Genomic DNA, 23,675 nt, shown 5'->3' on the forward strand with positions numbered 1-23,675 from the left:
TTTGATATTTTCAACAAACATCACTTACAGTAGTGTGATTTATAAGCTGTTTTCCTCATGGCGACGTATAGTATATGTCCCCACAAGGACAAGGGTTTCAGATATTGCCATCTTTGTAGAGACATTCTGTCTCCATAATGTAGTAGAGTGTACCAGGACTCACTCATAAAGACAGTCTTCACCGCCATCTAATGGAGAAATAATGTAATGTTGCTGTTCACGATCAGGGACAATTTTTTTTCCAGCGGAAGGAAGGCTTTTAGTGATTTTACTTCATTAAATAGTTGCATTGATACATATTTTTTGGCTTTATTATTTGTATTGTGTGGTAACCGTTTTATAAAAGCAGGGTTAGGGTGTGTGTCTCCGCTTCGCACCGTGAATAACAACGCCCTTCAGCCATGTGATTTATTCACGATACAGCACAGCCTCTCGGAGGGTGTTGTGAGGTTTTGTGCTCGTGCAAGTCAGAGCTGAAGAAAAAGCTGGCTCAAAACCTCACAACACCCTCCCCCTGTCAGTGATTGGTTGGAACACTATTTGTTTTGGTTTTGAGTGTTTGGCTAAACCATTTGTTTTTGTGTGCAGATCTCAGAGCCTAGGCTGCCTACAGAGACGCGTTTTTTTGACGCCATGCTTATGGGGCGGGCAGCTAGCGGATCGTTAGGAAAGATTAGATGAATGTGATAAAAATATTTTTGGGCCTGAAATCACTGATACCACCTTTAAGTTGAAATGACTTAATCATCCAAGTTGATTGCACTTATATACAGTGGCGTAACTTTGTCTTAAAATGTGGGTGGGACAGGTGGGGAGGGGGGTAACACAATGCTAAATCATAAAATAGATGTATGTGCAATAACATTACGATGTCCAGCAATCGATTTACAGTTTTTTTCAATTGCTTAAGCACAATTTTGAAAACAGGGCCCGGTTTTTCAAACCCCTTCACACAATTAGCACAACACTACACCTAAGTAGCACAACACCTCAGATCATTTGCAAAATGGAACACTTTTGTCAAAACTATACAATGTCTTATAAAAACCTTATTTTGTTATCATAACATAAACACAATCATCATATGGTCTGATTCGGTTTGAATCAGTTAAACACTCTTGTGCTCAACCTAAAACACTTTTAGCATTTACACAGAGAAAGTGTAAAAATAAATTCACCAGATCACTGAAAATATCAGTCAATAGTCAGTCAATACTGAACATTTCAACAAAACATTCATAACAAAATATTTTCCAGTTTTCATACAGTATTATATAACTACTGTAAAATAAATTACATATCAAGTTCAGTACCGACCCCCCAGGGCCTTGTCAGCATCACAGGCTATATTTTCATTTGCAATGCAACGTGGGAAGAATCTTTTGGAGTGACGAATCCACCCTTGTATGGATGCTGCTTCAATTTGATCACATGCTTCCTCCATAGCTTGAATGAGGGGCATCTGGACATAGGGCCGGAGATCATAAACCTTCCACCGCCATGTTGAGAAGAACTCCTTGATGGGGTTTAGGAAGGGGGAGTATGGTGGAAGGTATTGAACTGTAAATTGTGGGTGTTGATGAAACCAGTTTTGGGCCAGAGCAGAACGATGGAAAGCTACATTGTCCCAGACGACAATATACTGCACCTGGTCCCTTTGGTTTGCTGCTGTGATAATATTGTGTAATCTGTCTAAAAATGTAAGAATGAGGTCAGTGTTGTAAGGACCCAAGCTGGCATGGCGGTGGAGGACCCCATTCTGTGTAATGGCAGCACAAAGGTAATGTTACCCCCACGTTGCCCTTGTACATTGACAATAGCCCTGTGGCCAATGATGTTTCTTCCCCTTCTTCTCACTCTTGTCCGGTTAAATCCAGCCTCAATTTATATAAACTCATGCAGGACTTCCTCCGCATCCATTTGCAAACTCTCTGAAATACAGCAAAAGATCCCATTGTGTAGATCAATATACTGTAGGTTTGCTATACAGTAAAATTACATGTACAGTAAAAAGGTGATGTGTGCAGTACATAATAGAGTCAGTGAACACAACGTACCACCACATATTCACGCCGCAGGACTTTCACCCCTTCTGAATTTCTTTCAAAAGGCACTTTATACAGTTGTTTCATCAGAACTTGATGTTTTTTAAGGATACGGGCTATTGTTGACAGAGAGACCTGTTGGACATTATTGAAAATTGGGGGATCATTGACAATAAGGGCTTGAATTTCTGTAAGTCTGATTGCATTATTGGCCAAAACGAGGTTTAGGATCTCTCTCTCTTGCTCCTGTGTGAACATGGGGCCCGTCCCTCCTTGGTGTTCTCGACGTTCAATTCTATGTTGGCCAAACAAAATACATGTAGCTTACTGTAAAATGATACAGGAATAGATACCAAAACTGTTGATACATGCAGTAAGCTATGGATTTTCTGTTGACAGAAGATAAGTTTCTCACCTGTGCTCTTGACGAAATGTCCGAACTATTGATGCCACCGTGTAACTGTTTAGGTTAGGCTGTACTCTCAGTCCAGCCTCCCTCAGTGTTAGTCCATGGTTTATTACATGGTCCACAATTGTAGCACAAATTTTGTTACACAGATTTGGTTGTCTTCTTCTTTGTGCATGTCCTACCCCTCCTCCGGGTCTACCTCTACCTTGGCCTCTTCCTCCACCTTGTTCTCTCCGGATTCCCCCTCTCATCCGCACTCTCCCTCTTCCTCTGACACCGTTCATTTTTGTTGAAGACAGGTGAACTTACCTGTTGCCTTTTTATAGTGCTTAAAACTGATTGGTGTGTCTAGAATTAAGCACCAGTGTGTGTGCACACCTGACTGCAAAGTATCAATTTTGTGTTTAATTGTTCTCCAGCTGTAGTGAATCCAAAACACCAAAAATGTTAAGGATGACTCATTTTCACCCCTGGCAACTAAAAAGAGGCGACCATTATCTGACTATTTTTAAGTTAGCCTACATAGGTAAAATTGGAATTTGATGTAAACATCATTACATCATATCATTACATTGTCCACGGTTCGTCTGACGCTGCTTATGAATCTCTCTCTGGCCGGTGAGGTTTACTGTTAGTGTTCCGTATAAAAAACGTTGATATGTCCATATTAACTTAAGTCGGTTAGCCAGTAAGCTCGTTCGAACCACCCGAACCCCCCCTGCCTACGGGCTTGTGAGTGTAGGAACCCATAACCCAGTAACGCATTATTCCCACATCTGCATAGTTGATTGCCGTAATTTACTATAAATTTAATGAGACGCGTTTGTAAACCATGTTTTCCGCCAAAATAAAAGCTCTATAGAAATTAGTACAAAACTATTGTGAATTGTGAAAGTTTCCTTTATTTTTCAGCACATTTGTTTTACAATATATGTCTATTAGTGTGCTATTATTATTATGGCCAAAATGCCAGGGCCGATTTTTTTTTTGTCCCAGTCCAGCCCTGATTATGTGTCTACCACCGCGGACATTTGTCCTTTATCCTGTTTGTGGATTTTACAGTGAGGCATATTTCTTTGTGCAGACATGAATATTGTTCTTTCATATGGTTTTACATGCCATTTTGTATAGGCTACATTTATAAACACTATGCGGACAGACTAAGTAATGATAGGGCTTTGATGTTTGTCATTATCTACAGGGTAAATTAAGAAATGGGAAAGTAAAGTAATAAGTAGTGAAGCTACTTTTCAAATGCAGTAACTAGTAAAGTAATCTCATTACAATTTACAGAAGTAATTAGTAACTAATTACTTTTTTTGAGTAACTACCCCAACACTGATTATGATCAAAAGACGTTTTTGTAAAAGATGCGGTAGGATTCTAACGTAAGGAGTGATTTCAAGCGAGATACCTGTCCTAACTGAATTACATGTTCATCAGACACCTGTGTGTGTTTACAAGCGTTTCACACGAGATACCTGTCCTACCTGAATTTCATGTTCATCAGAAACCTGTGTGTGTTTACAAGGGTTTCACGCGAGATACCTGTCCTAACTGAATTACATGTGCATCAGAAACCTGTGTGTGTGTTTTTTGTGTAAATCTATTTTTGTATTCTAATATACACTTACAAATACGCTGTTAAACCTTAAAACTTAGGTTTTTACTAACCTTTTTCCACTGCTATTTTAAAACAACATACTGACAACTAGTTGTTCATACTCAACTTTATTAAAATAAGAAAATATCAAATATTGACAGCAAGCAGAACAAGGCAGGACTTCAGCTTTTGGATGTCTCAGTCAGGACACAATCTTCATAGGATTTTCTGATCTCCCACACCATCACTTTTCGTATGACTGGAATGTCACACTACATAGAAAGAGAGAACAATCATGTACAGACAAACTTTGATGATGGATTTTGACAAAAAATAAACGCTTTTGAAGATTTATCAGTGAGAGTGATACAGTTGCTAAGGTGTCCCATGTTGTTACTATACTAAGTGTTACTCCTAAGTTTAGAGGGAGGGAGGGAGGTAGATACTGTCTTAGTGGATAGATATGGTTATTGATAAAGTCAAACAAGTGTTAGAATCAGGTTTGTGAGAAATATAAATATTGTAGCTTGGTCATGTACCTGTCTTGAGCATAAACAACATGCTCCTTCTCATTAACAGTGTTTTTCTCTTTCTGACATTTCATAACTGTTGGGTTTATATTTTTAAATGAAATTGACTATTAAAAGGATTGCTTGTGTGCGCTGGTGTTTATTCCAGTCTTTTAAAATAGTTGAATGAATGAATGCTCGCGAGGTGCCTGTAATGATGTTAAATAGGCTAGGCTATTTAAAGGGTTAGTTCACCCAAAAATGAAAATTCTGTCAGTAATTACTCACCCTCATGTTGTTCCAACCCCGTAAGACCTTCGTTCATCTTCGGAACACAAATGAAGATATTTTTGATGAAATCTGAGCCATGTCTGAATCCTCCATAGGCTGCTATGTGACCGAAACTTGCTGGCCCAGAAAAGTTATTAAAGAGATCGTTAATATAGTCCAAGTGACTCGAGTGGCTCAATCTTAAGTATATCAAGCGACGAGAATACTTTTTGTGCGCAAAAACAAACAAAAATAACGACTTTATTCCACTATTCATTTCCTTCTCTCTGGACCTCTAGTTGGTTCGCGTAGTGTTTTTGCGCAGCGCGTCTGTGTTACACGTCACCACGTAGGCTCACTATTGGCCGACGCCGGTCATGTGTGTGATGCGTGATGACGTGCAACACAGACGCACAGCGCAAAAACACTACGAGGCCCAGAGAGAAGGAAATGAAAAGTGGAATAAAGTCGTTATTTTTGTTTGTTTTTGCGCACAAAAAGTATTCTTGTCGCTTGATATACTTAAGATTGAGCCACTGGAGTCACTTGGACTATATTAACGATCTCTTTAATAACTTTTCTGGGCCAGCAAGTTTCGGTCACATAGCAGCCTATGGAGGAGTGAGACATAGCTCTGATTTCATCAAAAATATCTTAATTTGTGTTCCGAAGATGAACGAAGGTCTTATGCGGTTGGAACAACATGAGGGTGAGTAATTACTGACAGAATTTTCATTTTTGGGTGAACTAACCCTTTAATGGGAACGTACACAGCGTAGAGGAGAATGAGAGTCAAATACTTTTGAATATTGTAGCATTTTGGGTATAAACGTGTAAATAGTGAAAAGATTGACATTGAAAAATGACACAAAATGGTTAAAATATTTAATCCAAATCAATAAATGTTCGTAGGTTACTGATGTTATTCCTCTGTTCTCACACACTTCAGCGTCGCGGTCACTAACTTAGTTGAGACGAGCACTGACACCCTGTGGTGAAATAACCGCGTATTTTTAACAGCCGCTGCTTTCTCAGATCGGCTTGGGTTGGATTTATTAAAACTTCATGTTCCGATAAATTTGGAAATGTCTGCACACAGTAAACATCAGAATATAAAAATTGTCAAATTTTTAAATCTTATTGCGGACACTCATTTTTGGTGGCGTTTGTTTGACCACAGTACATTGAAAGTAAACATACCCGGAAATAAGTGAGACGTACTATTTCAAAACGGAAGTGCATCACGAAGCTCAGTGGTCCATTGGGAGATTTTCCTTCTCTTTAGTTATTAGTTTTAGTCTCTTTAGGATTAGTTTTACGATCTCTTTATGAACTTTTTAAAGCGTCAAAGTGGTAGTTGTCTAGTTGTCAATGGAAGAACAGAAATCTCTCAGATTTCATTCACAAGATCTTCATTTGTGTTCTGAAGATGAACGAAAGTCTTACATGTTTGGAACGACATGAGGGTGAGGAACTAATGACAGAATTTTCATTTTTGGGTGAATTATCCCTTTAAATACTGAGAGAGAGCAAGAGATTAGAGATATGTTTGTGAATTACACTAGTCTACAATTTTTTAGAATCTGGTTCAGAGATAAAATGTGCTATTTACTATGTATTTTGATGTGCTGAATTCAAATATGTCAGTTAAAGGAGTGGTTGCTTATGATTTCACTTTTCTAACTTTAGTTAGTGTGTAATGTTGCTGTTTGAACAAACAATGGTTGAAAAGTTACAACGCTCAAAGTTCAAAGCAAAGGGAGAGATTTGCTTTTACAGAAATCACTTTTTAAGGACTACAACAAACGGCTGGTAGAGACTACATGACATTCCTCCCGGGTTAGTGACATCACCAACCCTAAAATTTACATAAACCCCGCCCCCGGGAACACGCAGTCGAGTGTGAAGAGGAGAGGAACACGCATGTCGAGAAGAGGAAGAGTTGTTGTAGTCGAGCACATTTGTGAGTTCAAGCTCAAGCTGTCGCATCCATCTTTTCACATGCAATATAGTACGTAACACACAAAAAAACACTGTAGGCATCTTACAACAGTTCCCACATGAGCGATTTTATAGATTATAATGACAGAATATGCTAATCAGTGACTTGAAGGAAGTTAACTCCACATCAGCAACATAAATTCATCATCTAATCATTCAGAAACGTCCTGTTGCTTCTACATGTTGTCACTTCTTCTTGAGTCTTGAAGTATTACTCGACGTCATCAGAGGTGGATAAGAACATCTTTACTTGGGATTCACGTTCAATATCGCATACACTTCCGGTACACGCACATAGCGTATTATGTACACATGTATTACGTATTTCAAAATCCCCCCTGTTTAATATAAGTGTGTACACACCTCAGACAACCAATACAACAACAAGATTGCTTTTTTCTTTTTCTTTTTCTGTATAACAGGAGATTCTTAACAAAAATCTGTCAAGATTTTTTCCCAATAGGGTGCACATTATAACAATAATGAACAATAACAACCTGTTTGGTGTTTACGTGTGCAAAATAAGCATTTAGTCCATATTTGGTATTCTTTTTACTGCTTGACTATTAATTCAGCTCTACACATAGTCCTTGTATTGCGCTGGCTTGATAATGACCCGTCCAGACCTTGTGCGTGTTGGTCTTGTTGTCCCTGTATTGTCTGTTTTTGTTTCAAGAGGTTGTGTGATTTTGCTTTAAACTGGATTCTTGTGGCTTTGTTCAACCACATCTCTTTTGGGTGTTTCGGCGAATTGTACCTTTTTCTGGATTTTCTGTGTGTGTGGTGCATTCATTTCACAGAGTTGGCTCCTAGTACGTCTGACTGTGTTTCCATTTGGTGTTTGGATCAGGTAAGTTCTTGGCTCCTTGCATCTTTCCACAACAGTCCCTGGGTGCCATGTGTTCCTCTCCTTGTCCAGCACTCTTACACACTGTCCACGAAACAATGGTGGTAAGTCTCTACCACTACACTGATCATGATGTGTTTTCATCCTTTTGCTTTTTCCAGGTTTTCCAGGTGCTGTCTGTGTTCCAGTTTGCCTGGATCTGGAGTGTGATGATTGGTCTGCCAAGGAGTAATTCTGCAGGGTAAATGACTGTCAATGGGTGTCGCTCGCACCTGCATCAGAGCCACTTGTACAACTCCTTTGTGTTGTATTGTTTTTTTGATGATGGATTTAATGTTTCTCACATGTCTTTCAATAAATCCATTGCTTTTTGGGTAGTGTGGTGAACTTGTGGTGTGTTTTATTCCTCAGTCAGCTATGAATTTCCTGAAAGGTTGTCCCATGTATACTGTGGTCCGTTATCTGTCATTATTTCAGCTGGTCGACCAAATAATGTAACTGCATTTTTTGTGCAACTGCATGGCTACTTACTGGTATGGGCATTTCATCAAGTAATGGGTACTTGGCATACCTGTCCACGGTACGTAGGTACCCGAATAGATACGACGCCAGGTATTGCCATAGCTTTGTGGGTGTTTTGTGTGGAATGAGAGGTTCTTTTGGTTGTGCATCTTGATGTTTTGCACTGCTGTACATTCTTTCAATGTCTGTGTTTATCTTTGTCCAATATACACTTTCTCGAGCCAACCTGCGTGTTTTTTCAATACCTTGGTGGGCTGCATGGAGCAATGTCGCTGGTCATGGATTCTGTCTGCCCTTAAATACAACTCCAGATTCTATGGCACGTTCATCTCAGAAAGGCCAGTAGCTGCGTAGGTCTTTTGGCAGGTCTTGAATTCTGCCTGGCCATCCCTGATGGATGATTTCTTTTGGCGTGCTGAGCTTGAGGTCGTTTGCAGTCTCAGTTCTGAGAATCTCCTGTTTGTTTGGGGAGAAGTTTACAATTGCAACAGTATGATGCTCAGGGTCTTCAAATTCGGTATCCAGCCCATCAATGCATTCATCAAGTTCAATGACTCATAGTTTTTGGGGTTTGGCAGGCGGCTGAGAGTGTCAGCTAGAATCATTTGGCTTCTGCATCTGCATCAACATTTACTGTCACAAGGCTGAGGAGCTCACTTGCGGGTAGTCCAACAACGGCTGGTCCAGGTGCGTCAATGACATAGAATTTTGCATCTATCCACCTGGACATTTTGTGCTGGCATGGCATGTTGATGGATCCAAAGCAGGGGATCACATCACCAGTGTATGATGTTCATTTTACATTGGATGCTGATTTTAGATGTCCCATGCTTTGTGGTTATGCACCATGCATCTGTTTAAATGGACGCAGTGGAAGCGTGTTTCCAGATGCCCCCGTATCTATAGCAGGCGAAGCGTGTATCCATGTCCTTGCAAGAGAGGTGGTTTAATATTCAGAGTTGTATATGCCTCATCTCTGGGTGGTTTCACATGGATGCTATGCATGCATTTTGCACTGACGGTGATGGAGTAAAAGTGTTGTTGGTATGCATACTCATCGTCTTTAGTGCTGTCTACAGTGCTAATGCTGGACTCGTCTTTGCATGGGTTGAACGTGGCTTTGGTATCTGTGGCGTGTTTGTGACTTACTTCTTCTGTTCTGGCTGGATAGCTGTCACCGTCGTCTGCTCTTTTTACAGCACTTTGCCCAGTGGCCTCTGTTACCGCATATAGAGCATATATCGCTGTATGCAAGGCACTGCCTTGGCTTGTGGTGCAGTTTTGACACGTCCGCCCTCTTGTTACAGCATGGACATTTTCAGTCTGTGACATACCAAGTTGTTGTATCTGTTCATTACCAGCTGCTAAGGCTTCGTACTTTCGCCTCTCTGCTAGTACTTCGGCAATGGGGTGACCTTTAGGTTTGCTGTATAGGTCGTTTCTTAAAGCATCAAAAGAAGTACTGGCAATGATAAGTTCGACTAAACGTTCATTGAGCTCATCGTCAGTGAACTGGCATTTCAGTGCTAAAGTTCTGGCTCTAGTCACAAAGTCATTGATGCTTGAGATGGAGGCTGTGGATTCTGACGTTCACATTTAACTTTAGTTGTCCGTCAAAGAAATTCCACAAGGTGTCAGGCTCTCTCTTATCTGCATCGCTAAGCCCACTTGCATTGAGTCATTTTAATCTCCAAATCCTCTACATATTTTCCCAGCTTGTTTTCCTGCAGCCGTTATTTCTTCATCTTCCAGGTGCAAATTAATTTTTTGTTTAAAGGGCACCTATTATGCCCCTTTTTAGAAGATGTAATATTGGTCTTGGGTGTCCCCAGAATGCATTTGTGAAGTTTCAGCACAAAATACCCCACAGTTAATTTATTATAACCATTTGAAAATGTCATTTTTGGGGCCTGTTTTAAAAAGAGCTGTTTTGGCGTCTACCACTTTAAATGTAAATGAGCTGCATATCCCCGCCCTGCTGCTGGACCCAGATGATGAAGAGACTCCGGCACAGAATAAACACGAATGAGAATGGACTAAACGTCTCGGAATGGTTATTTGATACATTTATGTACTTACAAAGTTTTAATCGCGTCCCCTTTGCCATTATGGATGTGCAACACACACACACACACACGAACTGTGATAACGTTCGCGCAATTTTTTGAAACTACACACACACACACACACTACTGTGATAACGTTTGCTAAGTACAAACGATTTATTTATTTATTTCTTAAGGGGAGGGAGATAGACGTTTATATAGCCTACTGCCTATGGAGATAGAGCAGACCTTAATTTATTTACATTTGTAAATGCTGCAAAAAAAAAAATGCCTACGTGACATAAAACTGTCTGACGTTGTTTGTTGAGACATCCTATGACGGCGACAATAAATAGCTTTAGACGCATTTGTTGTTGAACTGGCTGACATCGATTGAAATGACTATTTGCTCAAAAATCATAAAATACACTTACTTCTTCTGGAGGTGATATTGGATCGCGAACAGTAGGCAACGATCCACACTTGAGGATTAACTTTGACCCTCGTTCACTATAAACAGTCAGTCAGAAAATGAATCTCGTATTTAGGAAGTTTAAGTGGTGCCTTTTCTTCATAAATAAAATCCATCCGCTGCGTTTTCAGTGGCTCTGATGTCAGTGAAGACTATGTCCATTCTTACATCCCACAACAGAACACCTACTGCTACACTTCTTAGGAGACATTACCGGCTGTCGTTGAAACAATGGAGGATGGTGTACACAGATCACCGAGGGCGGGGTCTATGCCAAAACCAGATGTCAATCAAATCACGTCGGTGGGGCTTAGCTCATTTCTACGTCACAGTGAGGGAAATCTAGAACAGGGCGTTCTGAGACAGTGCTTATGATTTATTGATATAGTAAAAAAACTACTGGGTGGATTTTTATCATTCTAGAGTGGTTTTGCTCACACACTGCCAACACACATTTATGTTCAAACACCATGTAAAAGTGAATTTTGCATAATAGGTGCCCTTTAAATAAAGACATTGCTTCACTCAGATCGGGGTCAGACCAGTTCATCATTGGTAGATGTATTGCCATTTTAGCGCATTTATCTTGTACTCACGTTAAAAGTAGTCGTTCTTTTCCGTATTTTGTTGTATTCTCTGGACTGATAAGCAATTATCACGCAGACAATGCTCTTTTACGATCCCACACATGTACAAGAGAGCGCGTCACGGAGTGGTCTCCCACGGCGTTCCACACAGCCATATAACGTTACACAGATTGGGCTCGCTTCACTGGTCACGAACACTCACGCGGATGATACTATAGTTGTTTTACCGCTGCCACCACAAAGTATTACTCGACGACATCAGAGGTGGATAAGAACATCTTTTCTTGGGATTCACATGTTCAATATCACATACACTTCCGGTACACGCACATGGCGTATTACGTACACATGTTTTACGCATAGATATCATATAAAGGCTAGATGGCTCGTCCGCGCTGCTGGCCAATGGAGCTCGACATCCGCACACGGCGGCCATCTTACGACAGGGTGCTCGCTCACTCATAACATGGTGCATGTACTTTTAAATAACCATAACTTGCTCAATTTTCTACCGATTTTCAAACGGTTTGGTTTGTTATAAACGTCAGAGATGTAGCTATTATACTGCATACATATGAATAGTTATGTTCAAAATGTTTAAGCATTCAGAATTATAGCCACGTTAATAACGTTTGTAAGAAACCAAACCGTTTGTAAATCCGTCCAGATTTCAGCGAGATAAGAGGATTTGTGTGCGTGCTGCTCACTCACCTTAATTCACAGAGCCCTGTCCTAAGATGGCCGCCGGTGATGCCGGAAGTGACTCCGCCTTGAGCCATCTAGCCTTTATATGATATCTATGGTTTTACGTATCATAACAAAAACAAGTATCTTCTCCTTTTTTTCCAAATTCAGTTTAAACATAAAAGGTAGAACAGTTTCTGACATTTTAGTGCTTGTCTGTGTGAGGTTATCGGAGCTGCTAACAAACACAGACACACACAAGCTCTTAAGCTCAATTTATACTTCTGTGTCGGACCTACGCTGGAGCCACTACGTTTTATACTTCTGCGTCACTGTCCGCGTTGACGCACAATTACTCATGCAGAGGGACCATGTTAAACCCGAGGGAGGGGTTCTAGCAGACCAATCACAGCGCTTGCGTAGAATTGACGCATTGTTACATTTTTGGAGAGGTGCGCGTCAGGGTACGCCGAAGGGTACGTGCGCTAAACACAGCCTACGACGTAGCTACGGCGTAAGTTCGACGCAGAAGTATAAATTGGGCTTTAAACTCTGCCTTCTGTGCCGGGAGCAGCAGCTCATTTGCATTTAAAGGGACACACACCAAACTACGTGTTTTTGCTTACCCTCAAAAATGGAAAATTTTAACATGCTATAAAAAAAAATTCTGTGGGGTTTTTTGAGCTAAGACTTCACATACACACTCTGGGGACATCAGAGACTTATTTTACATCTCGTAAAAAGGGGCATTATACCACCCCTTTAAAACAATTGACTGGCTACTGTTTCCAAAACATATAAGTTTTTACATTTTACATCTATGCATAAGGGGAGACCAGGGAGTGTTGTTGTATCATGTGGTCAGTTTGACAAGTCAGAAAAGAGCTGTGGTTATGTCATCAATATCATACACTAGCATCACCCTTTGGAGCTCACAGGAGAAGCGGCATGTGACTGTGAGCAACACTGTACATGTTGTGACCAAAAAAAATATTTTCAGGAAGTAAAAAAAATCATTAAGATTATTTTTTGCCCAGCCATCATTATACAGTTATTTGACTTGCATAATCTAAAGTAGCTATTTCTCTAGTCTGATTTGATGCTTTGCAATCGTGCTGTCAGTTGAGCACATTCGATTTTTTTTTTTTGTGTAGATTTGTAGAATGTACGTGCATCTCTGCGTTTACATCCAGCGTTTTTTTTTTAATGTGATATCCCAAAATTCACATAAAACAGGTGGATAGAAACATGTAGTGACTGTACTGTTATTTGACAGGAATACAGTACAGACAACACACACACACACACACACACACACACACACACACACACACACACACACACACACACACAGGGCAATTGTTTTTGTGCTAAATTTAAAGTTCTTAAAGAAATACAGTACAATGTTTTTTGTGAGTTTAAATTGTTTCACTTTATTCAAAACTGATTATTCTTTGTTCATCAAAAACATTCTTGCATACATTTAGATAGTGGATCTTATTTCAGCCCTTTAGCTCTCATTGTTACAACTCACCCTTGTAGTCATTGTGTTTGACATTAACTCACATAATCTGTGATTGTACGTGTCCAAGTGTGTTTTATTTTTAGCAGACAAATGTGGCTACCATGTGTCAAATTATGAGAGATAATGCACAAACAACCACTGAGTTACTGATGCTCAAACAAAATGTTTTACTTCCATCCCACGTCTCCCACTATATATAGTACCTTCCTGTTTATATTCGAGGAGTTTTATGGTTGAAATTTAAAAAAGTAACACATCCGTCAGGAATGAATGGAAAGCGAAGAATGCTTCAGTACATAGACAAAAGCTAAAAATGCTCCAAATTCAAACTCATGCGCTAAACCTTTACCAAAAAAATATTTTATAACGTCTACATGTGTATCTGAATGTTGAAGAACGGACTTTAGGACCCAGCGGAACACCTCGTTCCTCCATATAGAGCTATAAGGCCATCTAGAGGCAAGAGTCATGCCCTGCGTCCCAATATGCATAATATCCACCCTATCTGCCCTAAATAGTATTGACAATTACTAATGCCACATACTATTTAGGATGGATAGTATGCACACTGGGACGCAGGCATGAAATATCATCTTATATTATTTGTTTTTCACAAGAGGTGGGCAAAGACACCCAATGTAAGATATTTTGAGCTGAATTAAAAGGGTTATGCATGAAATTGTGAGTTATTTTGAATTTAAGTTGAAAGAATGTAAGGAATGTGCTTAAATTACTATACATTTTATTATTTATTGATCAAATCAAGTAATTTACAGGTAAATAAAATAAAAAAATAACCAAAAACATTTGCATTAAAATTTTGTAAAAATAGTATCAAAATGAAATAAAAAAAGCTTTCTGGACAAAAAAAAAATGTAAGTATAATTTTAGGGCTTCAGGTCATTTTGACCCGCGAGGGAAAGATTTGTTACAAAGTGCGAAGGATGAAGGTTAAAAAAAAAATCAAGGTAACCATATTCATCACATCATAGTTTAAGTAAAAACTACCTAGATTTAACAGCTATAACACTTTGAAAAGGAGCGACATGGTTATATAAATCAAATGTATTATGACAAAAAGGCAAAAAACTAATATGCACATACAGTTGTCTACTCGGCTCTTCTTGGTTTGTGTCTTGTTGTAATGATTAAGTGGAGCATCTCTTGTCACTGTCCAGCAATAGTCTTCAAGCATTGATGGGCTCTGTTCAGTTATCGGCCCTGTTCACACGAGTACGAGGCATCTCTGCTACCTTTGGCTAAACAGAAATATGTCCCTTTGCAAAACCAAACACTGACAAATATGAGACCACAACATGTCAGTTTAGCTGTCACTCTTATTAAACACACCCGATCAAGCTCAGCTCGTTTGAAGCCCACAGGGAGAGCGGGCACAACCTAACACTGTTTGACTTTCTCAGTTTGTGTAAATCTACTTAGGGGGTTCAGAGTATTTATTTTTTCCCACATTAATTTCCCACATGTCTGTCTAGTACAATTATGTGGTTTTGTTTTATTTATACAGTGTATACTTTATTCTTGATATACTCCGAAAGAATGGAAGTTAACTGTGACAACATGCCCCATCGTAATTCATAGTAGTCATGTACATTATAACATGACCATATGACAGATTAAAATGTTATCTGATCTAATAAAAAAATATACAAGACAAACTAAAATATTTGCTCAATAAAATACAATTATTAACTTTTTCATATAAAATAATGTAATTTTTTAATAATTAAAAAAATATATATATATTTTTTTAGTTTAAAACACAGCTATACAACATAGTTCAAAACATAATAATAATAAATAATCTCTGAACATTGACTCTCAGTCTTTATTCACCTTTTTCTCATGTTTTTCAATAGAATTGATAAAAGTATAGAATAACTATATCATATGTTTATACTTTCATGTACAAATCCTTATTCCATGTTGCATGGCTATGTGTTGTAAAAACAAAATCATTTGCTATAGTTCATCACCATCACCCCTATCTCTTGCTTGTCTGAAATATAATTATTTTGTAAAACAGAAGTGCAGTCAGCTATAGAATAACCATATAACATTTATTTCATAAAGTTGCATTAATACCTCTCATTATTCTTTCTTGCTATCAGTTAATAAAAATGTTTTACATGCAACGGCTCCAAATCAAGATCTACAGGTTGAATGAGAAATTTGACAATACAGGAAATGCATTAATTATGATTTTTAAACATAAGATTATTACTTGTGTGGAGGCAGAAAGAAATAGTGCAATGACAATGTGTTTATGAAGGTCAAGAAGCCCGTTTGTTATTTATTAGAAGCATTAAAAGAAAAACAGAAGCCCATAATTAACTTAGGATTGCCGTAGGTATAATTATTATTTTTTTTTTTTTCACATGTTATCTTAACTACAAATCTTTGTGAATAAAGTGTCTAAAACAAGCAACCAATCAGCGCTCGTGTTGAAGACAGACACGATGACGTCAGCGGCGCCTTGCTCCAGACGCACGTGAACGCGCCCGACAAGAAGAAACTCTCGCACGCTGGCAAACGGGGTCACGAACTATGACCTTTCACTGGAGTAAAAACAATAACAAATAATGTGCAATAAACGCGAGGGCATTAAAAAACACGTCTGTTCATATCACAGGTAAGCAGCTTTTCATTTCTGCATGTCGCACAATGGTTGGTCAAAACGTTCGCGTGAAAAATAATAATAACCCCGTTTGTGCAGCTTTGTTGTGTGGCTGCAGAGAAACAGGCCCGAGCTGTCCTCACAACTCATCCGAGCTGTCAACAAGCGAGCTGGTGGGTTTATTTAACGACAAAAGCCCAACCCGAGCATAGTGTGCTTTAGATCGCCCGGTATATTCCTCTTATTCTACAGCAACTGCTGTATACAAGTATAATTAAATCAATTATTTTGATATGGTTAATACATTTTGAAGTATTAGCTGGTTAGCATGAGAGCTAACATATGAACTCGACCCTTTTACCTTTGCCACCGCGGGTCCTTCAGTCGGAGGATTTCGCCTGTGTTCACTCATTTTGGTCGATTTGACATTAATATTGCTGCCATGAGGAATAATTTATGTTTTGAGTATTAATTCTTTTTAACGGACGTTTAACCAAGCCTTTATGTTGTGTTTTTTTTCTTGGCCTTGCGCCAGAATCTCCATTTTGTTTTGTGTTTTGAACATGACTTCCGCTATGAGGCGGTAGGGTGCTTTTTTATTGAACATAAACGAATATATACATTTATAATGACATTTGTAAGTGTAGAAGGAGACAACATAAAGCAAGGCACACAAATAATTGAATAAAAAAATGACGGAAAACATCTACATCACTTTTAAATACAAGGAAATAAGGTTTTGTCTTTACACTTATATTAAGTGATAAAGAATTTATCCAGAATTAACATTGCATTGATGAAAAAAATGCAGCTTTTCTTGTCATCCAACAACATTCTAAATACAACATGGTTTCTATAAGATATGCAATGACTGCATGTAATAAAATAAAATATGATCAGTTGTATGGAAGCTTGTTTTCGCCATGGGATAAAAAATAAAAAAGGTTAATGTGACTTTTTATCTGACTGTTCTGATTTTTTTTTTTTGTCCGCAAAATGTTATAAACTCCAACCTCTACGGACACACTGAAGCTCGATTCGCCATTGGCTTTTATTAAACATTTAGAATAAATATGCCATTCTTATTAATGGAGTTAAACACTTAAATTACATTTAAATAAATATTCAATAAATATTTGTAGTGGATGCGATGCTTTTGAATACTTTCCCTGTGGCATGTTGTGTTTTAATCCTTGAACTACAGAGATAATTGCATATCATGATAATAGCAGATTGTCTGAGAAAATATTTTCGTGCAAATAATGCACAACAAGGCCTATCTGTTTCCATTAAAAATATAAATCAATTAAATATACAATTTGGCTAGTGGAAAAGATATATGTATATCTAGTGGAAAAGATTGAGAAAAACTTTCTCTGAAATGTATTTAAAACAAGGCAAGGATAGGCTACTAAATTATTTTGATCAATGTAATGTGAAGCACATCCGTATCTCATATTTTCCTAATGTCTTGTACCGTTAAACATGGTATCACTTGGATGATTAATCATATGCAAATTATTTGCAAATGAGGATATGCATAGTAAAACTATGCGTTGTAAGCTCCATATATGGTTATTTCTGGGTGGAGACTCATGTGTGCGCAATTTTCCGCTGACTGGGATTAATAAAGTGAATTTTGCGCAGGTTCTGGCGTACGCATGGTTTTATAAGTCTGAATATTTTTTGCCGTACACCATTTTTGGCTTTCGGCGCACGTACACTTTTAGTAAGGTTCCTACGCACAGTTTTATAAATGAGACCCCAGACATGGAATGCAAGAACAATGCAAAATAAAAAATTCTACACAAGTATAATATAAAATATCAATTTCAAACACTATTAAAGATAAATAAGCCTGTAATCAAATTAGAACAAATAATCAAACTACAAGCAAAAGCACAGATAAACTCAATATAGAACAAAGATGAAATTGAAATAAACACTGTTTTTCAGGTAAATCTAACAGTTCAGATTAGGTAGAGAAATTGAATAATTCACTGTATAAATTAAATATAGATAAATCGTTATGACAGTTACAAAAGTTATTCAGTCAAGAGCAGTGAGTGATTTTTAGCAGAATTAAAAACACAGGCAGCAGGAATATTAGGCTACTGTCACTTTAAGACATAATGCACGGATCATATATTCTGATACTGATACACACGCGTTTTCTTTCTTTCCTGGACGATGAGCATATCTGTGCTGGAATTAAAAATGCGAACTATTTGACTAAAGTGTTTTTTTTCCTGCCTAGATAAAATCTTTGAGAAAAATGCAGAAATTTACTGTCCATTTCAAGTATTGGATAATGTTGTGCTTGCGAAACATAATCAATATTTGATTGGCACATAGGTGGAGGTGTTGTTGGCAGATGCAGAACTGGTCCAATCAGACACTTCTAATGACCTCACATGACCATGACAACCAATATGGAGGTGCTGGCTCAGCAGATATTGACCACTGAGCAGATTTCAGAGGTGAGTGATCATGGGAGAGAGAGAAGGACCAGATGTTAGTAGTGCGAAGTTCGGATCATTTTACGGACTCGGATCTTTGAATCTCATTTATCAAGATGAACGACTCTTTTTTCATCGAGTCATTTCATTCATTTGAGCAGAATGTATTTAAAAATGTTACATGTTAGCCAAATTCCACAAACACATCAAATGTTGATCGCATCATTTAGAATAAGAAAAAGATTTGCAAGGCAAGGAAAAGGCCAAATTGTGAGAAACAGAAACGATTCATTCATTTCTCTGGGTCTTCAGGCTATGCAGTCTGTTAGTTTGCCTCACCTCCCGATCTGAGCCGTCCGTTCACCCCGTGACATCCTCATAACCTGAGCTGTTCAGTCTGTAGAACCGGATACAGAATTGATTAGTTCATCTTTTGAGTCTTCGGGTTCGAGTTATTCGTTCATCACGTGACAAAAGAACGAAAGACTCAAACGAATCAGACCCGAAGACTCGAGAGATGAACTAATCGTTTCTGTTTCCAATACAGAACCCATAGGATGTTGCGCATGCGCAGTCAACACAAAATGAACGAATCACTCTCTGAGATAACTCGGTAGTCCCGAGTCATATTAAAGATTTGTTCAAAATGAACGAATCATTCATGACCGACCCATCACTACTGGATGTAGTGTCCCCCCAGGATCAGCATCAGCTCATCCTCTGTGCAGTCTATTACTACATATTAGGTATGCTTGACTAAACAAAATAGGTCTTTAGGTTATACTCAAAATGAGAGAGCCCCGGACAGTTCTAGGAAAAGGATCTAGGCCTACTTCATTGATATTCTAGGATCTATCAACGGACAGATTTGCGGGAGCTAGACATTTAAAGCTTTATTGTCTCTTCAGCCACGTGCTTTCTTGTTGTCTTGTTTTGCGTGACTCGCAGTCGGTGAGTGCTCTGATTGGCTGCATGTTTTGTTTGAGCACATGGCTTGTCATGTTTGTTTCTATGTGCCATGTGTTCTCCTATTTATTGAGGGTTTGCATTGACGTCACTTTCCCGCAGGAACACACTCCCTCAGCCGGACTGAGTGGCAGAAGAGCTGCTGAGTGACTGGAGTTAATAGAGGAAACTGTGAAAACACGAGTAGAACAAACTATTATCAGTTTAAACTAAAGCTCGATATAGTGTTCCTTACAACTTACCAAAGATCCAGTGATCCACAGATATTGACATGCCGCAGGAATCATGTTTCCTGACATTTATATGAGCCTGATTTAGATGACGGAGAAATAAAGCAAATTTGCTTGTGAACGCTTTATATAAATACAATATCGGCAGGTCTAAATCCGGGTGATCACTGACATCAATGCTATATACATCTTCATATCATCCAGCCCTAAAAAGTTTAGTTTTTTGTCAGTGTTAATTTAAAAACGTCCAATTATGCAGAATATACGATTGTAAATGCAATATATAACAATACAATATAAGGTATCAATTTTACCCCAAATTCAGCATATTGACACAAAATGAAAACTGCACATCCAGCTTTCGCTCCCTGTAATCCAGTTGTTTCTGTGATTTGCAGCGATCCATTTGCTTCTCTGTTCTGTAGCTTTCGTCAGTCTCTAAGAATATACCTATATCATATATACCTAATATACTAATCTAGTTGTACAGTTAATCTCAATTAAGCTCTTTCTCGTTTTAGATGCGTTTTGTGTGTGTCAGCATTCACGCTGAAAACTAATACTGAAGCTCGTCTTTCTGTCACTCAGTGTGTGTTACTGCAGTCACTCCAGCCGACAGTGACGTCACACGCATAACCTCTATTGTCTAACCGTGCCCTTCTTGTTTTCTGATTATTGATTAATTTACCCCCCCTGTCCTCCCTCGTTACCTGCTATCTGCCCTATTTATTCTCCTTGTGTTTGCAGTCCTGTGCCAGTTCGTTGTCATACATTCCTTGTGTGTTGATCCCTGAAGCCATGTCGTCTCCTGCTACCAAGTCTTGTCCTGCCAAGTCAAGCTGACCGGTCCTGTTTTACCCCACGGGGTAGTTTTTGTAATTTTTTATAACAAATAAAAGCCCATTGTTTTGCATCTCGAGTCCTCTCTTCATCCCTTCACCCAAACCTGACATTTATGTTCATGAGAAGAATTTTAAAATGAAGTGATGTTAAAATTGGGTTGATATAATCGTATTTGTTGGCTCTAGTAAGCACTGCTAAAATTTGAACCATTTGAAAAGTTTTTTTATTGAAGTTATAGTAGACATCTTAGACAACTGTCTTGTTTTCAGTAACTAATACCTATATTGTCAGAATTCATTTAGCCTTCAAAAGCATATAAATGTTAATCCTGCAAGAAAAAAGGAATGTTAGTTATGATTGATTGAAAATGTCCTTCACTAAAGCACATACAAGGAGAAAAGTATAGGACCGAATACAGAGCCCTGTGGCACTCATACTTGTGTTTGGTCTGACATCTCGTCACTAACAAACTAGTTGTGATTGGATAGGTAGGACCTAAACCATGCTAATGTCTGCCCACAAATGTAACAATTCTCGAGCCTATCCAAGAAAATGTCATGGTTTATAGTGTCAAAGTCAACACTAAGTTCTAAAAGCACTATAAAGGAGAGATATAGCTAAAGAGCCGTGGTCAGATGATAGGAGCAAGTAATTTGTAATAAGTGCAGTCTTTGTGCTATGATGGCGCCCGAATCCTGAATGAAACTCTTCACAGATACTGTTTCTGCTAAAACACAAGAAGCACTAACAATAAAAAAGTTCTGAAATTGTACTGGTTAGAACAAGGAGGGATTTAAAGTGCTCTTCTTATGCTATTTTACAGGCTCCTAATTTTGTTTTGGAGTCTCCTTCTGTAGGTTTACATGCATCCAATGTCAAAAAACATACAAAAAACAACATTTCTCATTATCTCCACTGCAGCATCAGCTCTTACAGTGTCTGAAACGCTTCGATCAAGGATTCAGTCTCTCTAAGCCCCGCCTCTCTGACAGCTGCTCTGCTCTGATTGGTCAGAAACCAAACATTCATTATCATATCTGACTCTCAGCTCTTGACACACAGTGATACGAACAGTAACGATGGCGTGGGTTTTACCGTATCAATTTCAGAAAACAGCGTCTTCTCAACATGAACAACACGAACCAAACTCTTCCAGTCTCAGATACACTACAGTGTTTGAGGGCGGAGCTAAGAGACGCTGATCAGCCAATCAAGACCACAGGCTGGAATTATGCAAATTAGTTTCAAACTTACGCAGGTTCGAGCAGGAATTGGAATAAGGAATAAGATTGGAATTACTGACGACTCATTCAGGCAATTCAGAATTGTTTTTTGTGGATGAAAATCACTCCATCCGTCATGCACTTTGAGACTTTTTACATTCATAAACCGCTTTTACGCCATACGTGAAAGGTAATATCAGAAAAAAAGTATAAAAGAGGCACTTTAAGAAATAGTGAAAGCAAAGAAGTAGTTTTGAATATAATGGTTTTGTAGTCTTAACTAAGTCTTATGGTATGCATTATGTTCTAACCATTAAATATTTTTTCAAATAAGTCTTAATACATGAAATAGCTTCAATCGTACAAATGGCCTTTGCGTGAAATATTGCTGTATTAATTTTCTGAAAAGAAGAAATCAGTTTATTTATACATGAATACAACTATACTACAATTAACACTTCAAATAAATAAATAACTGCAATCATATTGTTGATGCTACTAAATAAAAAAAATGAATCCCATGGGGAAATACATTACAGCATTTCCACTGTGGTACAGCGTTCTACAAACATTGATATTTTCTCAATTTACAGTAAAACTATGGGAGGTGGGAAAGGTTTTGGAGGGACATTCAAATGTCATGTGACATAAAAACAGCACATCATTGACTCCCTCAAGGCCTGCCCTTTTAATTCTCATAGTGCAATATATTGTACTTTTTCTGAAATTAATAGTTGCCATATGGCAACAATGTACCATAAAGGGTTAAATATTGTCAGGGATTTGTCTGTCTAGGTAGCCTTAAGCCGGGTCGTGCACACTGTGCGATTTTGGCCACGATTTGGTCGTCTGAGACAAATTTAGCAAATCCTAAAAGATTCCTCTGATCCTTGGCTAAAATCTGAAGTCTTCACTAGTTTGATGTGTTCACCGACAGCCGATTAATGAGCGTTGCGATCAGATTTGACCTCTGATGAGTTGTAACAAACTGGACTTGCAATTTAAGTAAACCAGTAGTCACTTAAAAGTTTAGGGTACTCACAAGACATTAATTAATAAGGGGAAAAACTGAATCAACACTTGTAATCAGACAAAGATAGGCATAAGCAGGTTAACCAACAAAGTATATTGATAACTCAATAGTCAAATCAGAAAAAATAACACTTATCCGAGAGTCCTTGATCAAATAGTCCATGCTTGAGAAGTATTGTCCTTATGTGTGAATCCTTAGTCCTTGAGCCCCAAAAAACAAATCAAAATGTCCAAGAAAAATTATAATAATCCTCCAAACGTGATGAAATGGCAAAAACACCCCCAAAAAACAAGTCTTCTCTTGAATCTCGATGGGTAATTAATCCATAAACGCCTTCAAAGCCTCAATCTGTTTGATTCAAACAGGATCAAATCACAAGCCTCCCTTTCCTCAACTTGCTTGGCCATTTCTCTTAAAGAAGGCCTTCCTTCCCCAAGGTGCTCTCCTGTCAAAATAAAAGTCCATTTTGCCAACTACAGGATGTTTCTCCACCAAACATAAAAGTCCAACATACAAAAAGACAGAGAAATAAATTCAACTAGGGCCTGAAACCAATTAAATCATCCCTATATATATTTTACAGTATTTTATCTTCCCTCACATTGGTAAAATAAGGTATATTTGTGTATATCTCTTAGCCCTAATATAGTGTCACAGATTTGTGTCAGAAGATTTGACTCTCAGTCCTGCAGTGATTCTCCTACGACCACCGTCACATTGTCTTCGTTTTTCAAGGCAAGCCATGACCATAATTAGCGTTAGATATT

General features: G+C 38.3%; 1 protein-coding gene across 3 annotated transcripts in view; it reads left to right on the forward strand.

The window, feature by feature from the left end:
• Positions 1–15,989: 15,989 nt before the first annotated feature.
• nr2c2 (nuclear receptor subfamily 2, group C, member 2) overlaps positions 15,990–23,675 on the forward strand; it is a 31,753-nt gene continuing 24,067 nt past the window's right edge. Inside the window, exons 1-2 of one of the 3 annotated variants that reach the window (XM_081349908.1) lie at positions 15,990–16,169; positions 18,510–18,634. In XM_081349908.1, the coding sequence (XP_081206034.1) occupies positions 18,569–18,634 (66 nt within the window). In that variant the 5' untranslated portion in view covers positions 15,990–16,169; positions 18,510–18,568. The remainder of the gene's footprint in view (positions 16,170–18,509; positions 18,635–23,675) is intronic. The other 2 variants (XM_081349909.1, XM_081349910.1) reach the window with 2 other exon arrangements.

This window comes from Scardinius erythrophthalmus, assembly GCF_964197995.2.
Source record: "Scardinius erythrophthalmus genome assembly, chromosome: 20".
Taxonomy (NCBI): domain Eukaryota; kingdom Metazoa; phylum Chordata; class Actinopteri; order Cypriniformes; family Leuciscidae; genus Scardinius; species Scardinius erythrophthalmus.